This window comes from Lycium barbarum, chromosome 7 (assembly GCF_019175385.1).
Source record: "Lycium barbarum isolate Lr01 chromosome 7, ASM1917538v2, whole genome shotgun sequence".
In the NCBI taxonomy this organism is placed as follows: Eukaryota; Viridiplantae; Streptophyta; class Magnoliopsida; order Solanales; family Solanaceae; genus Lycium; species Lycium barbarum.
This window is the reverse complement of record NC_083343.1, coordinates 92139634-92155991: the sequence shown is the minus strand read 5'-3', so window position 1 is coordinate 92155991 and position 16358 is coordinate 92139634. Positions and strand designations below refer to the sequence as shown.

Sequence of the window (16358 nt, the reverse complement as noted above, 5' to 3'; positions counted from 1 at the left end):
TACGGCAAAATCAAGACCGGACCTTCTGCATTAGGTCTCGGTGTAAGGACCAAACGATCAAAATGAATCGTGTCCCCCCAATATTTGCTACGGCAAAACCAAAACCGGACCTTCTGCATTCGGTGTCGATGAAAGGACCAAACAATCAGAATGAATCGTGTCCAAACAGTATTAGCTACGGCAAAAGCAGAAGGAAACAAAATTCTCGTATCTTGTACAAATGCTTGCAATACAAAAATCATCGAAAGTTCGGATAACGATATCTCGGATGTCTTCTTGATTAAAATGCTCTACCCCGATGATTATCGCCATATTTCGGCATTACTTCATTCGTATACTCTATTCCGGGCACTACGGTCGAAATTCAACAAAGGCAACAAGGTCATAGTGAACCGAGCCAAAATCGTTAACCTCTCAAACGGGGACTGTTACATCGAAATTTAGCTAAGGCTGAGATTCAGGTGTCCGAAAAATACCGGCCCTAAAAAATAGCCGAAAAATACCGGCCCTAAAAATGTCCATCGTGATTCGAAGACGTCTGAATTCACAAAGCATAAGATAAGTCCCACGGGCAAAAACTCCATCAAATTCCCGAACAAAACATACCGGATGAAGAGAAAAGCCAATATTCAGGCACAGCGCGGAATAATGACTCCGAGTCTGCTTGTCCTTAAATCGGACCGACAATTCGGGCGAAGGTCATAACAAATATTCAAGCAAAAGAATAAAGAAAATCAAGAAAAATGTGTGTTCCATTTATACGAAGGTCTTTACACCGGAAACCCCTACAAAAGCAAAAAACAAAAGGATAAGTACAGCCCCTGGTCTATCCGGTATGGCTGGATCCGGAGTGTTCGGACATTTTCCGCTCGGAGTCGTGGGAGTCAGTCTCGAGGGCTCTCTTAGCTTCTTCCTCGACCCTCTTAGCTTCAAGTATCAGGGCCGGAAGATCCGCAAAACCATGCCCGGCTTGCTCAAGGGTAATCCTCCGAGACTTCCACCGTTCATAATACAAGCGATGAACCAAAGGGGATAAACAGTTAAATCAGCAACAAACTTGAGATGGAAGATGATTAGAGGTGACGAAATGAAGAGAGAATAAGGCGAAGTGAAAAAAATAAAATGGAGGAAGAATAAAATGAAGGCGTGATTCATCCACTTCCCGTTACTCCGATAAAACTACGGTCCGGAAAGTGTGGGGGCTATCTATATACGGTAAAAATCGGACATATGTTAGAACCGGTAAGACCAGAGATCGAAGGAAAAGAGGGAAGATCATCATCTGGTCCGATTTCTCCATAGCCGAATTGATCGTGGCCGTTGGTCCGTTTGATCATAGCCGTCAGTCCGTTTGATCGTGGTCGTTAGTCCGGGAAATCGTGGCCGTTAGTCCGGGAGATCCTGGCCGTTAGTCCGTTTTGGTCATGGCCGTTGATCCGGGAGATCCGTTACGCGATTGCCACGCGTCGATAGCGTCCTGCCATGCTCAACTGCCAATCGTACGGGTGTCAGACCGTACGGCCAACCTAACCCAACCTAATCCAACTCAGAGCTTTTTCATCATTATTTTATTGTTCATGTTGTATGTAGCCCATAGGGCACTACTATAAATAAGGGGCATTGTCCCCCTCTTAAGGGGTTGGCTTGATCATATCAAGAACACTTTGTAATAGAAAACTATATATAAGAATCTCTCTCATATCAGATTTCGGTCCATATTTGTTGTGCTTTATCTCTTACGTTTTCTAAATCAAATAACACTCATTTGCTAGTAGATACTTGAGTCTAGAGCAAACCACCGATTATCATTGCTCTCTTCATATCATACCTATATATATATCTTTCTCTTATCAAGAAGATTGAGACTTAACCACATATCTTATACCCACTCACAAATTTAACTGATTATCCAAATTCGGGGTAAACACCTTTCTCGTAAATATTAGTAAGATTTATGGTGCATCTACAAGCATGATTTTACTTCTGGGTCTTTTTCTCCTAACCTTTCTCTTTTCTCTTTTTACTTTGTTAACCTCTTCTTTTATTGACTTTTATTAGGCATGCCATTAATTGCTAATCATTTAAACATATTGCGTTTGGATGGAACCAACGATACATTTTCTTCGCCGACATTATATCCCTAACTTTTAACCTTCTCTATGACGACCAAAATGACATGCCTAAATAAAATTAATCACAATTGCTATCAGGTAGAGGTGAATTTTATTATGAGTAGTAGATTATACTTAAGTAAAACAACATTTAATTGTGATTACTTGCTAACATAACCCAAATCACTAATGTCAAAATACAATCTCATATTAAATACATAATCCCCCAAAAACAGCAACACAAAACCTTTGCTTCTGCTTTTAGAATTTGTCCTGTCTTGGATTAGCTTTAGCGTATAGAAACTGGCCAGTACCGATTGAAATGACTAAAATGCATTAGAAAATTTTAATTGGAATTATTAGTTGAGAGATTATGTCGAAAGTTTCATATATACTTGAATCATTCTGCTACTGAAGACGTGTGGTCTATTTTCTTTTTAATAATATCACGAAAACGAATTTTAGTACAGAATATACGTATTAATATGATTTTGTCATTCGTTTCTTCATTAGTTTTTTTTTTTTCCTCTAATATTTCTCACTTGCTCTCACGCTTCTCGCTTGAGTACTCACTTCTTACCCAAAAAAAAAAAAAAAAAAGGGACTCATTTCTTACTTTCTTTAGCACCCACTCCTTATTTGAGCATACTCACAACTCAAATGAACCACCTATTTGACCACCCATACAACTTAAATAAACCACCTGTACTTATAGGTTGGTGATGGAAGGATCTAGTGAAAGATATTTACTACTCTATTCTAGAATATTCCTAGCTATTTTTTTCTAAAATCAGTTTAGAATTAGAATTCTAGAGTGCTCCTCCCAATTCCCTACTATTCTCTGACTATTCTAGATTAATTCTTAGTAAAATATCTTAAATATTAATTAAGTTGGTGATGAATTCTTAACAGTCACCGTATTCATTAACTTGAAATTTTAGGTCCGATGATCAAACCATTTAGCAGTTAATCATAAAGCATATAGCAGTAAAAATTTATCCATATTCAGCGTCTATATCAACTCAATGAATACATGACGCATGTCTTAAGATACACTTTTATTGCTAAACAATAGTTAATTAATATACATTATAACCTTAATTTTTGATTAATCGTGACAAAATAATGCTCCCTCCCTTTCAAAATGTTTGTTTTACTTTTCTTTTTAGTCCGTTTCAAAAATAATTTTTTTCTTTTTTTGACAATTTTTTAATTCCAACTTTCCACATGGCATGTTTAAGACCATAATATTAAAGACATTTTGGTACATTCTACATATCTTTGATTTAAGATCACAGGATTCAAAAAAATTCTTTACTTTTTTAAATTCCGTATTAAGTCAAAACCAAACAAACATTTAAAATGGGAGAGTATAAAATAAACATGAGTGTGGGTAATTTTTACCACTCGTAGCCCTCAATGCCCAACTACCATAAAGATACCATTATCATGTTCGAGAAGAGTCCATATATATGTGAGAACCCACGTACCCCTGTCTAAATCAGTGTAAACAAAAGAAAACATGACCTATCAGGCAACTATTTTCCAGTTTCTTTGGCATCTCATCAAAATGTGGATAAGCAGCTGTAATTCTAACTCTTTCATGAGTATAGTCTATTAGTCTGAATTGCTTGATTCCAATCATGGTTCTCCCCATTCTGGCATCCCTTGCTCCAACCCCACCTACCCACCCTAACAAGTTGTCTGCTTCAAATATAAGAAAAATAAAAGAAAAAATACGGACCACTCAATTAATCATAAAGAAGATATTTTGGGACGTTTGATACTATGAAAGTCATTTCTTTTATGGAAAATACTTTCTGTAAAGAGGAAAATGTGTTCCCGCCTATATGGGTGGAAATCATTTTTGTGTGTTTGGTACAATAAACTTCTTTTTTTATAGGAGAAAATGGTCAAACGAGCCTCCAACGTTTTGATTGAAATCTCAACTACACATCATATATTTGCGGGGTTCTATAGAAAGTGTATTCCACTCTCTCTCAGATAGTGAGCACCAAAAATAAACATTAAAATTTTATTTTTAATATTTCTTTTCATAAATATATGTATTTTTAATTATTTAGTTTTCTCTCATTCCTAATATCCTTCCTTCTTCATGGAGAGGCCTCCAATGCACCCACCAAATTTCTCCACCACTCACCATCGTGAAGCGGCCGCCGCCGACGACAAAGCCAACACTTTCACTACCACCACAAGCTATATATAGCAAATGCCATAAACTATCACGTAATTATTTTACACCCAATTTCAAAATCAACAGTTAGCAACTACACCACCCTTACAGCACCGTCCAAATGTCATCGCTGGTGCTATTTGCTGGATCTTTTACCGTATATAGAGCCCCACCTTTTCTGAGTCTCCAATCAATTTTCTCTTCTAATCTCCATTGCGAAATTTGTTTATTTACAACCCTAAGCATACCTTTTACTGAAAATAATTTTAATAAGAGAACCTTGCTTCTCTGTTCAGTAACGGTGAAGTGGTCATTGAAAGCCCTCAAGTTCCATTTCGCCACTTTCTTCTCTGTTCAGTGATGGTGAAGCACCTTGCTTTTCTGTTCAGAACAGAACTCATCTTTCTAATTGAAAAACAGGAGAGTAGGGAAATCATTGACTGTTAATTGAAGAAGAATGATTTTGAGTGTAATCTGGGTAAAAGAAAGAAGACAAAGTAACTTGAGATGAAGCTTTGATTTTGATTGGATTTTATAACATACCCACAATAACAATTTAAGATTTGATAAATGAAAAACAAAAAGGAAAGAAGAAAGAATAAAAATATGATATGTGGGTGATGTTCTGGGAAGAAGGAAACAAGAGGAAGAGAAAGCCATAAGGAAAGAGAAAGAATAAAATAATAATAAATCAAAAGAAGGGCAAAGAACAATAAAAATTAGAAAAAATAAAAAGTTTTAATAAAATTAACACGTGTCAAACGTGTGCTATTCACCGGTCAACACATATGTGGTTGTGACTTTGTAAGGATGTAATAATTTCACTTTTAAAATATTAGGAGGTAATAGGACCACAAAAGCATGATTTTGCAGTAGAGATTTCTATCAAAGCTCATTGGGCCAATTTCTCTTTTTGATAGAAAGCATTTTCCATCAAGAGTAAAATAGCCTTTTTTTACTTATGGGATGAAGTCATCTCCCTTATAACTACTAGATGGCCTATGCTCGTGCTGTGCACGGGCCAAATATTTTAGATCATAGTGTATCTATGTATATGTAGTTTGTATTTCGTATTTAAAATTTTATTATATTCGTGTTTGCTACGAAAATCTATTAATACTTTTTAAAAGAGAAGACTTGTTTACAAGAAAACTATTTTCCTCTCTTTGAGATAAAACAATAGCAATATTTAAGTATCAGTTGATATTTTCAATTTTAATTCGATTAATTTAAAAGTGTAAAATGCTACTTATTATTTTTTATCAAATTTTGATTTGGATAATTATAATTCAAATTATTAAATTAATTTTACATGTTTAAAACGAAACAAAGTAGAAATTGATTTTCTATTTAAAGGAAGAAATGCTATTTTTTAATTTTTGTTAAATATTCTCGGTTTAGCTCATTTTACTTGTCATGTTGTCTTTTGCATGGTTTTTAAGGAAACTTGAATTAGAATTATAATTTGACTAATTTACCTTATTCATTATTTGATCTTCATTTGATATTAATCTCTTTTTACATTTATTAAAATAAGAATAAAAATAAAAAATTAATTAAATTCTATCTTATTTTAAAATATAAATATTTTAAGTATATTTATTTGAGTAAGCATAACAAATAAATGACATGGCGGAATAGCAAATACAGCAATTAAATATTTTGAAAAAAAAGTAATAATATGGGGTTCATGTTTTTTGTTATGCAATAATTTTATTTGCTCCCATTAATGGGTTAATACGCATGTGGCAATGAATCCACTATTATTGACTTGATAGAGATACTTTGGGAATTACATGAATATTGTTTGATTTTTTAATATATGGGGTGCATGTTTTTTTTTTTTTTTTTGACATTGCTTTTTTTTTTAATATGGGTTTCACTTTTTTTTTTCATGAGTTTGGAGAGGGTGGGGTCCGCTCTTTTTTAAAAAAAATATTGCTTGGCGTTTTAAGTATGGGGTCCACCTTTTGTTTTTTTAAGAGTGACTGACGATGAAGCATGAGTAAACCGATGCTTCTATATAGTAGAAAAATAGAAATATAATAAAGTATTTCTATCTACTTTTTTGAAGAGTTGGTAATATAAAGTATAAAATGTCATTTTTTTTGCCCTTAAATAAAAAAGTGGGACCGAACACGGACGGCGATCTTACCTCTATAAACCGGCTCTTCTATATAGTAATAAAGTAATACATATATTATGTTCAAAACACGATTACTATAACATTGTAGTCTGTGCTCCGTATCCAAAATTTTATTATATTAGTGTTTGCTACGAATACAAAGTTGGCAAAAATTTATTAATACTTTTTAAAAGAGAAGACTTATTTAAAAGGAAACTATTTTTCTCCCTTTGAGATAAAACAATAGCAATATTTAAGCATCAATTGATACTTTGAATTTTGATTCGATTAATTTAAAGGTGTAAAATATTCTATTGTTAATGTATGTAGATTGGGCCTAAACAATATCTATTATTTTTATCAAAGTTTGATTTGGATAATTCTAATTCAAATTATTATATTAATTTTACATGTTTAAAATGAAACAAAGTAGAAATTTGACTTTCTATTTAAACGAAGAGCTATTATTTTTTAATTTTTGGTGAATATTCTTGGTTCAGCTCATTTTACTTGTCATGTTGTCTTTTGCATGTTTTTTTTAAGGAAATGTCAATTAGAATTATAATTTGACTAATTTACCTTATTTATTATTTGATCTCCATTTAATATTAATTTTTCTTTTACGACATTAATCTTTTTTTCACATTTATTAGAGTAAGGAAAAAATGAAAAAGTAATTAAATTCTATCTTATTTTAATATATATATAATTTAAGTATGTTGTTGTACAATAATTTCATTTACTCCCACTAATGGGTCGATACGCATGTGGCAATGAATCCATCATTAGTGATTTAATGAGATACTTTGAAAATGACATGAATATTGTTTGATTTTTTAATATGGGATGCACTTTTTTTTTTTTGACATTGTTTGTTTTTTTAATATGGGATTCACTTTTTTTTTTTTAATATTACTTGATTTTGTTAATATGGGGTTCACCTTTTTTTCCCGTGAGTTTGGAGATGGTGGGCTCCATTTTTTTTATTTTTTTTAATATTGGTTGGTGTTTAGTATGGAGCTTTATACTTTTTTTTTTAAATATTGGTTGGTGAAAAGTATGGGGCCACACTTTTTTTTTATTGGAACGTACGACGAAAAAGTTGGGGCAAGTGATTTTTTTTTATTGGAACGGACGGCGAAAAAGTTGGGCCAAGTGGCTCTTCTATATAGTTAAAAATACTAGACGGCATATGGTTGTGCTGCGCACGGGCCCAACACGTTTGATTATAGTGTATTTATGCGTATGTAGTTGTGTTTGGGTAGTGATACTATATATATTTTATATTGCTAATAAACATACATAAATTTGCACTGTTTTTATGCATATATATATATATATATATATATATATATATATATATATATATATATATATATATATATATATATATATATATATACATACACACACACTATGTTCAAAACACGATTAATATAACATTGTAATTTGTGCTCCGTATTCAAAACTTTATTATAATAGTGTTTGCTACGAATACAAAGTTGGCAAAAATTTATTAATACTTTTTAAAAGAGAAGACTTGTTTAAAAGGAAACTATTTTCCTCTCCTTTAGATAAAACAATAGCAATATTTAAGCATCAGTTGATACTTTGAATTTTAATTCGATTAATTTAAAGGTGTAAAATATTCTATTGTTAATGTATGTAGATTGGACCTAAACAATACTTATTATTTTTTATCAACTTTTGATTTGGATCATTCTAATTGAAATTATTAAATTAATTTTACATGTTTAAAACAACACAAAGTAGAAATTTTATTTTTTATTTAAACGAAGAACTACTATTTTTAAATTTTTGGTAAATATTCTTAGTTTAACTCATTTTACTCGTCATGTTGTCTTTTGCACGGTTTTTTAAGGAAACGTCAATTAGAATTATAATTTGACTAATTTACCTTATTAATTATTTGATCTCCATTTAATATTATTTTTTCTTTTACCAAATTAATCTCTTTTCACATTTATTAGAGTAAGGAAAAAAATGAAAAATTAATTAGATTCTATCTTATTTTAAAATATAAATATTTAAAGTATATTTATTTTAGTAAACATAACAAATAAATGACATTGCGGAATAACAAATACAACAGTTAAATATCTAGATTAGATCTCAGGCTAATATAAGAAAAGAAAGGAAATTGTATGGTTTGACTACTTAACCTTTTGAAGAAAAACAATAATATGGAATTCATGTTTTTGTTGTACAATAATTTCATTTGCTCCCACTAATGGGTTGATACGCATGTGACAATGAATCCACCATTATTGACTTAATGGGGATACTTTGGGAATTAGATGAATGTTGTTTGATTTTTTAATAACGGTGCATTTTTTTTTTAATATGGGATCCACTTTTTAATACGGTCCACTTTTTAACATCGGATCCATTTTTTATTTTTTTTGATATTGCTTGATTTCTGTAATATGGGGTCCACTTTTTTTTTACATGAGTTTGGAGACGGTGGGATCCACTTTTTTCCCACCCTATTTTTTTAATATTGCTGATGTTTTTAGTATGGGGCCCACCTTATTTTTTTATTGTTTGATTTTTTAATATGGGATGCATTTTTTTTTACGTTGCTTATGTTTTTAATATGGGATCCACACTTTTTTTTATATTGCTTGATTTTTGTAATATGAGGTTCACTTTTTTTTTTACATGAGTTTGGAGTCGGTGGGGTCCACTTTCTTTCCCACCTTTTTTTTTTTTTTTTAATATTGCTTGGTGTTTTTAGTATGGGGCACACCTAATTTTTTTTGGGATCCACACATTTCTTTTTATTGCTTGATTTTTGTAATATGGGGTCCACTTTTTTTTAATGAGTTTGGAGATAATGGGGTCCACTTTCTTTCCCACCTTATTTTCTGAACTTATCATTATTATTTAAATGTCCTATTTTTTTCAAAAAAATGGACCCCACCTTTTTGTTTTTGCAATTGTCTCCTAATTCTTCACGTGGGCTCCACCTTAATTTTTTTATTTTTTATTTCTACTATTATAGAAGGGTGGACCCTTAATTTTTTTTTTAATTACAGAAGAGTGGGCCCTTAATTTGTTTTTCTTCAAATACTCTACTATATAGAAACATGAGTGGGTCCCTGGGGTGGACGACGAACTTTACTATTTTCTGAACTTATTATCATTATTTAAATGTCCTTTTTTTTGTTGCAATTTTCTCCTACTTCTTCACGTGAATCCTACATTTTTTTTTTACAATTGTCTCCTACATCTTCACGTGGGCCACCCTTTTTTTGAAATTGCCTCCTAATTCTTCACGTGGACCCCACCTTAATTTTTTAAAAAAAAATTTTCTACTATCATAGAAGAGTGGGCCTCACTTTAATTTTTATTTTTATTTTTTGCTATTATAAAAGAGTAGGCCCCACCTTAATTTTTATTCTATTTTATAATTTACTATTATCCATGACCGTTTATATTTCATCTTCTTGATGTTATTCCTCATTATTTGTGTGAGACGTATGTGTCTAAACTTAAGTTTTAAATGTTTTGGTTTTATGACTTCTTTAGCGATTTTTGTGTTCAATATTATCTCCTAATTCTTCACGTAAGCTTCACCTTGAATTTTTTTATTTTTTATTTTTACTATTATAGAAGGATGGACCCTTAATTTTATTTTTTAATTATAAAAGAGTGGTCACTTAATTTTTTTTTTTAAATTCTACTCGACTATATAGAAACATGAGTGGGTCCCTGGGTGCACGACGATCCACCCATGTTTCTATATAGTAGAAATTTCACCTTTTGATTTCATATTAATATTTTCAACTAACACTGGATATTATTATTAATCTCTGGTACTTAAAATTTTCATCGAACTTTTATTCAGTTTGCTAATATTATTATTAAATTTTGATACAATTTCACCATCCAAACACCGAAAAACGTTCTAGGAAAATATATTTTCTATGAAAAACATATGGCAGACACATCCTAAAATACTCAAAAGTATAATCAGAATATCATCCTACTTGCTGATATTGTTATTTGTCTTTAATATATTTGTTCCAAAAACTATTTTACCTCACCAACGAGACACCAGGCTCTTCTAGTAAAATAGTTTTCATAAAACACATTACTGAAATATGACTTCCTTTAAAAAAAACATTTTAAAAAAAAATAAATCGTTCAGTTGGTGAGATGAAATAGATAAGGATATGACATTGGATAATTTTATCCCATCTTCTATATGGGTTAACTTATCCCACGTTTATACTCTCTCCGTTTCAATTTATGTGAACCCATTTGACTGGACACGGAGTTTAAAAAAAAATAGAAGACTTTTAAACTTGTGGTCCTAAATGAATCGCATATATTTTGTGACTATAAATCATGGCATAAAGGCAAATTGTTTCTAAATATAGAAAGAGGTCATTCTTTTTGGCACAAACTAATAAGGAAATAGGTTCACATAAATTGAAACAGAGGGAGTACTAAAAATGGTGGGATAAAATAATCCTAGGACGAAATAATACCCATTACTAAACACATGATAAAATAATCTCATGGTATATCCCGGTATTATTAACCTTATCCCATCAACCAAACGACCCGTTAAAGTGCGAGGCTAATAAAGCAGAACCAAAAATTCCAATATAGATTGACCCAAGTGCAAACAGCACTAGCAGATAGCTTGCAGCACTAAACTTAGTTTTAAGACCAAGAGGAGACAACCAAACAATTGAGCTGACACAGACCAAAGAGCACAGCAAAGAAACTAAACTCAACAAACAAGCCAGTAATCTAGGAGAGCTAAGAGAAAACAGAGAGCAATTTCACATTGTTCCCTAGCATCTAGATAAAATAATATAAACACCAAAATTGCAAAAAGGAAGGTAATCTCTTCTCCAGAAGTAGGAAGACATTTTGTATCCTAAGCCTCGGCATTGGGGTACTCAAACACAACATCTTTGCCCGATAGTTTCCTGTAAACAGCTGAAAAAGTCTCCAGCTTGTACTCGGTGTTGTTTCGTTCCTTTGGGTCCAAGATTACCTGGCCACATCACCACTAAAACTATAAATAACTGTGCCAAGTTCACATAAAAATAAAAAACAATCAACTAAATTGATCTTAACATGTTTCAGAAGCCATCATTTAAACTGTTCTTCGAACTAATAGGGAAAGTGGACAAACATCAAGTCATGAATTCTGGTTTTTACTTGTACAAGATTTTCCTATTAAGCATGAAACACAAAACATTAGTAGTATTATATGGTGTGGCATAAATTACCTTCATTATCTTGGATCCATCAACGCGATACCTAGTACGCTTTCCAACAATCTCAGCAGGTACAACCAAGTCCTCCAATATGGCATCATGAACAGAAGTAAGAGTTCTGCTACGGGGCCGTTGAGCAGCAGAGCCTCTCTTTGGAGGCCTCGTTATTCTCCGCGTAGCAATGAAGATTACATCCTAAAAGGAATAGCATTTCAGTAAATTTAAGAAAAATACCAGCAATATATATCTGTCATACCAAAAAAGGAAAAAGAGAAGACCTAATACAACTAGTGCAACTAAAACATAACCATATAAAAAAGGTGCAGTATTTATGTGTGTTATCATAACAGTCAAAGGAAAACAGCACAACTCTGTAGTGACCATATAGGATAAATTTCTCACACTGTAAACAAATGGCCTCCATTTGTTAAAGCAGGCTAGATGCTTTGGGAATTCGGATAATATACAGAGAACACCTTGGAGTAATACGAGTTGAACTGTAAGCAAATGGCCTACTTCTATACTGCATTATAGAACATGTGCATGAAAGATTTGCATTTGCATGAAAGATGCAGTATAGAAGTAGGCCATTTAATGAACTTCCTTACCTTAAGAAATGTCTCATTAAAGAGAGACACTTAAAGTTTTGTCCTAGTCGATCCACTTCATGATGCACTAAATGGGGGTCAACAACTGAAAACCCATCCCAACATCTTTCATACAATAAACATCCAACAAGAAACTGACTGAGAGAATGATTTCAATGGTGCCTAGAGCATTTGCATGAAAGATGCAGTATAGAAGTAGGCCAAAATTACTGAAGATCTTCATTTCAGGAGAATGTTATCAAAGACTGGGAATCCAACTTCAATACCTAGAAAGGTTTCTGTTCATAGGAATAGCAACAAGACCATGATTCAAACACTGGTGGAAATAAGTTGTCCAAGAATAAGTTAAACCCACTAGGCTCACAAAACTAATCTGTTCATGCATTTCTTAAAGCAAATCCCGAAGGTAATATCAAAATCTTTCCTCCTTGGCCCAACAAAAGAATAATTTACCAAAATCACAAAACGTGAATTCATGGTAAAATTTGAAGCAGTGCGTCAACACGAGAGGCTCAATGTTTGACGTTATTTCAATTATGCAGAACATTTAATTCCAAATGACCGTAATTGTCAATAACCATACGGAGAACAAAGGTATTATGTCCATTTCAGATAAAAAAGATTCTCAAAAAACTCAATGCTTGAATATATCCTCAAGGAACAAAGTTCAATAGCTACCTTCCCACTGAACTTCTTCTCCAGTTCCCTAACAAGGCGGACATGGACCTTGCGGAAAGCTTTTCTAAGTCTGTAGGGGACATGGATAACAACAGCCTTCCTGTTTCCTGACACATCAATTTGTCTGCAGAAAGCAGTCCACAACCACCAATCATCATAATGAGATGTAAAATATAGGGATAATTACATTTTTGGACCGCTAACAAAAATGATAGCCATCAAATGTATAGGTTTTATATATTAATTATAAATATACAGATAATATACATATTGAATAAATGAACATACATAACATGAACATACATAACATATACATACATAACATATACATAATCAGTGTATATGTTATGTATATTTTGGCTACCGCTCATAACTAATGTCACCCAACAGGCCAAAAATGAAAAAAGTCCTAAAATATATTTATTGACAACAACAGTATGTAGTTTTTTTCAAGTCTTACAATGCGGCATTGATGTAAAGGTCCTTCAATTCGCTTTTCAGCTCTTGGTTGGTGTTTTCCATATCAAATAAAGCCTGCTCAGAAACAATTCGAACATTTTTCAGAAACTTTATATCAATGCAGATTAAGGTCTTAAATAACCAGTATAATAAGAAAAAGAACAAAAAAGTAACCTGTGCAACAGACTCCTCAAATTCAGTAGGTTCAGCATCCTTATCTTTGTGAATCTTTTGCCTGGACGTGTACATCTTCACAGGTCTGATGATCCAACAATTTAATCAAATTAAATTTCAATCATACAGTTATGATGAAGTGCCTGTTTGGCCGTGGATATTTTCCACTTTTTCCTGGAATTTTATTCCGGAAAACTGTATGGACATAGAATTGTTACAATTTCCAGAATTCAATTTGAAGTTGAATTCTGGAATTCGAAACCTCCAAAAAGCTGTCCAATATCCAAATACCATTTCCAACTTGAAAATAAATAATGCATAGTAAAACTAGTCCATCAGCAAACAACAAAGAATCAATTGGTAACGGACAAATTAATGAACCCAGAAAAATTCTTTTGCATACAAGCTCTAGTAACATCAACTAAATGTGTTTGACATCATACAAACGATAAAACAACAAAAAAATGTATATTATTTCCTTCCAAACAAAGAAATACTAGAATGAGCCTAAATAAGTAATAGGAATAAAACACAGTAAAAACTAGTCTACCAGCAGATAACAAGATACCAATTTTTACTGGACAAATTAATGAAAAATTATTTTGCATACTGACACTAGCAATATCAACTACATTTGTTTGACGTCATACAAACCATAATTACAAAGCTGCTAAAATATATTATATTATTTCCGTCCAAACAATGGTTAACGACTAGAAAAATAAAATGCAGACCTGTGAGAAAGGTAATGATGGAACAGAACAGCACTTCTGGGAAACCCTAGTTATGTTCAGTTTGCAGAGATGAAGAGAAACCCCTAGGGTTTGGAGTGATGAATTGAGTGTTAAATGAAGAGGATGGATTTAATGGGCTTGAATTAGGTCCATTGAATTTGGGTTTAGTCGCCATCTTGTATTGGGTCAGAAGGCCCAAACATGGCAGAACCAGAATTTCCTATTATTATTATTATTAGGGAAATTTACATGGTGTGGCAAACTAGTAGTATGTAATTACATTGAGTAGCTATAGTTTGCATTAATTACTTTCAATAGCTAAAAGTTGTATGTTAATGGCATTTATTAGCTATTAAGGTAAAATACATAACTCTTTCCTCCTCCTCCTCTCTCTAATGTCTACAACACTCTCCTCCACTCTCTCTCTCTCTCTCTCTCTCTCTCTCTCTCTCTCTCGCTCTGTAACGTTCCCACTGAAATCACTAAAACTCCAATTCATCAAATTCGAACCAAAAAACTCTAATTCATCAATAGATCTAATCTTAGAATGGAGAAAGCAATGGATCTGCAATAATTGTTCTCACTGTTCAGTGTATTAAGATATGAGAGTATGATCCATGAATTCGATCCATATTTCAATTACAGGACAACATTGTATATAACAGAGAAAGGTTTTTATGAGTTTTGAAATTGGTTTGATTCAGAGAGTTGGTAAACACTTGTATCGCAGGAGATGAAGGTGACGATGAAGGTGACGATGAAGGATACAACGACGTTTGTGGGTGACGATAAAGGATACAGTGGTGATTGTTGGTGACGGTGGTGTTTTCGTACATCTGGTAGCGTCTGTGTCAGATCTAGACGAAAACAGTCAGATCTGACCGCATTTAGTGTATTTTGTATTTTTGAATACACTTTATTGTCCAGATCTGATCGGAATGAATACAGTGAATTCGAATTGTGTTTTATTTCTTGTATCTTAGATTTGAGTGTATTCATTTTTTTCTAGGGTAAAATACCATGTTTCTTTGTATTTTTTGTCTGTATTTCGAAGAAAATCTTTTTGTATACAAATGAATACAGTGAATTTGAAGAGTATATAAATGAATACAGTGAATTTTATTTCTTGTATTCAATATATGAGTGTATTCGTTAATATTTTTAGTGCAAAATTCAGTATTTGGGTGTGTATTTTGAAGGATATTTTTTTGTATACAACCGATTTTAAATATATAAAAGTGAATACAGTGTAAAAGTAACTACAAATGAATACAGTTGAGTTGAATACATATGACTTGAATACAACTTAGTTGAATGTATCTGACTTGAATACATCGAAATTTAACTTGAATACAGCGAAATCTGAACTTGAATATAGCGAAATCTGACTCAGCTGAATTTTGAATACAATCCGAATTGGATAAATAAATTTGTCTTCAATAATACTCGTGACCTATATTAAATCATTTTTTTCAATCTGGGATTGATTTTTATACCATCTTGATCAAAATAATTAGCTGAATGTATATAAATGATTATCAAACAAATAATACTTTTACGAGGAAGATAAAATAAAGCATACAAGAATATGGTCTACTAATTCGGTGCGGTGTTCGGTATTGAAAAAAATCGAATTGGAAAAACCAAAACCGAAAAACCTAACCGAACTTTGGAAAAACCGAACCGAAGAACCGAACGCCCACCCTTAGCCAAAAGTGTTTTTTTAAAAGAAAAAAGAAGTGTTTCTTGTAGAAAATTGAGGTGTTCGGGAAAAAATAGGAAAAAAATAAGTGTTTTTGAATAATAACAGAAGCAATTTTTTAGAAGCTAGAAAAATAGCTTTTTCTAGAAGCACTTTTAGAATATTGATCAAGCACAAAATACTGCTCTAATATTGATAAAAATGATTTTTAAATTTATTAATCAAACACGAACTGTTATTCCCTAAAAAATGTTTTTCTAAAAAGTCCTTCCGACAAAAAGCTTTAAAATAATAAAATTCTTTGTTATTGTT

General features: G+C 32.2%; 1 protein-coding gene across 1 annotated transcript; it reads right to left on the bottom strand.

The window, feature by feature from the left end:
* Positions 1 to 11043: 11043 nt before the first annotated feature.
* On the bottom strand, positions 11044 to 14499 carry LOC132603560 (small ribosomal subunit protein eS7-like). The gene is made up of 6 exons (XM_060316696.1): positions 14345 to 14499; positions 13611 to 13695; positions 13438 to 13511; positions 12978 to 13101; positions 11704 to 11886; positions 11044 to 11465 (listed from the first exon to the last, which is right to left on the bottom strand). Exons 2-6 carry the CDS (start codon positions 13683 to 13685, stop codon positions 11346 to 11348), a joined length of 576 nt encoding a protein of 191 aa, XP_060172679.1. The 5' UTR covers positions 13686 to 13695; positions 14345 to 14499; the 3' UTR covers positions 11044 to 11345.
* Between the last annotated feature and the right edge of the window lie 1859 nt (positions 14500 to 16358).

Coding starts and splice junctions, on each gene's coding strand:
- LOC132603560 (XM_060316696.1), bottom strand. CDS start 13,685: ATGTACACGTCCAGGCAAAAGATTCACAAAGATAAGGATGCTGAACCT. Junction 13,512..13,610: donor TTGAGGAGTCTGTTGCACAG/GTTACTTTTTTG, acceptor GTTTCTGAGCAG/GCTTTATTTGATATGGAAAA. Junction 13,102..13,437: donor CTTTACATCAATGCCGCATT/GTAAGACTTGAA, acceptor TGCTTTCTGCAG/ACAAATTGATGTGTCAGGAA.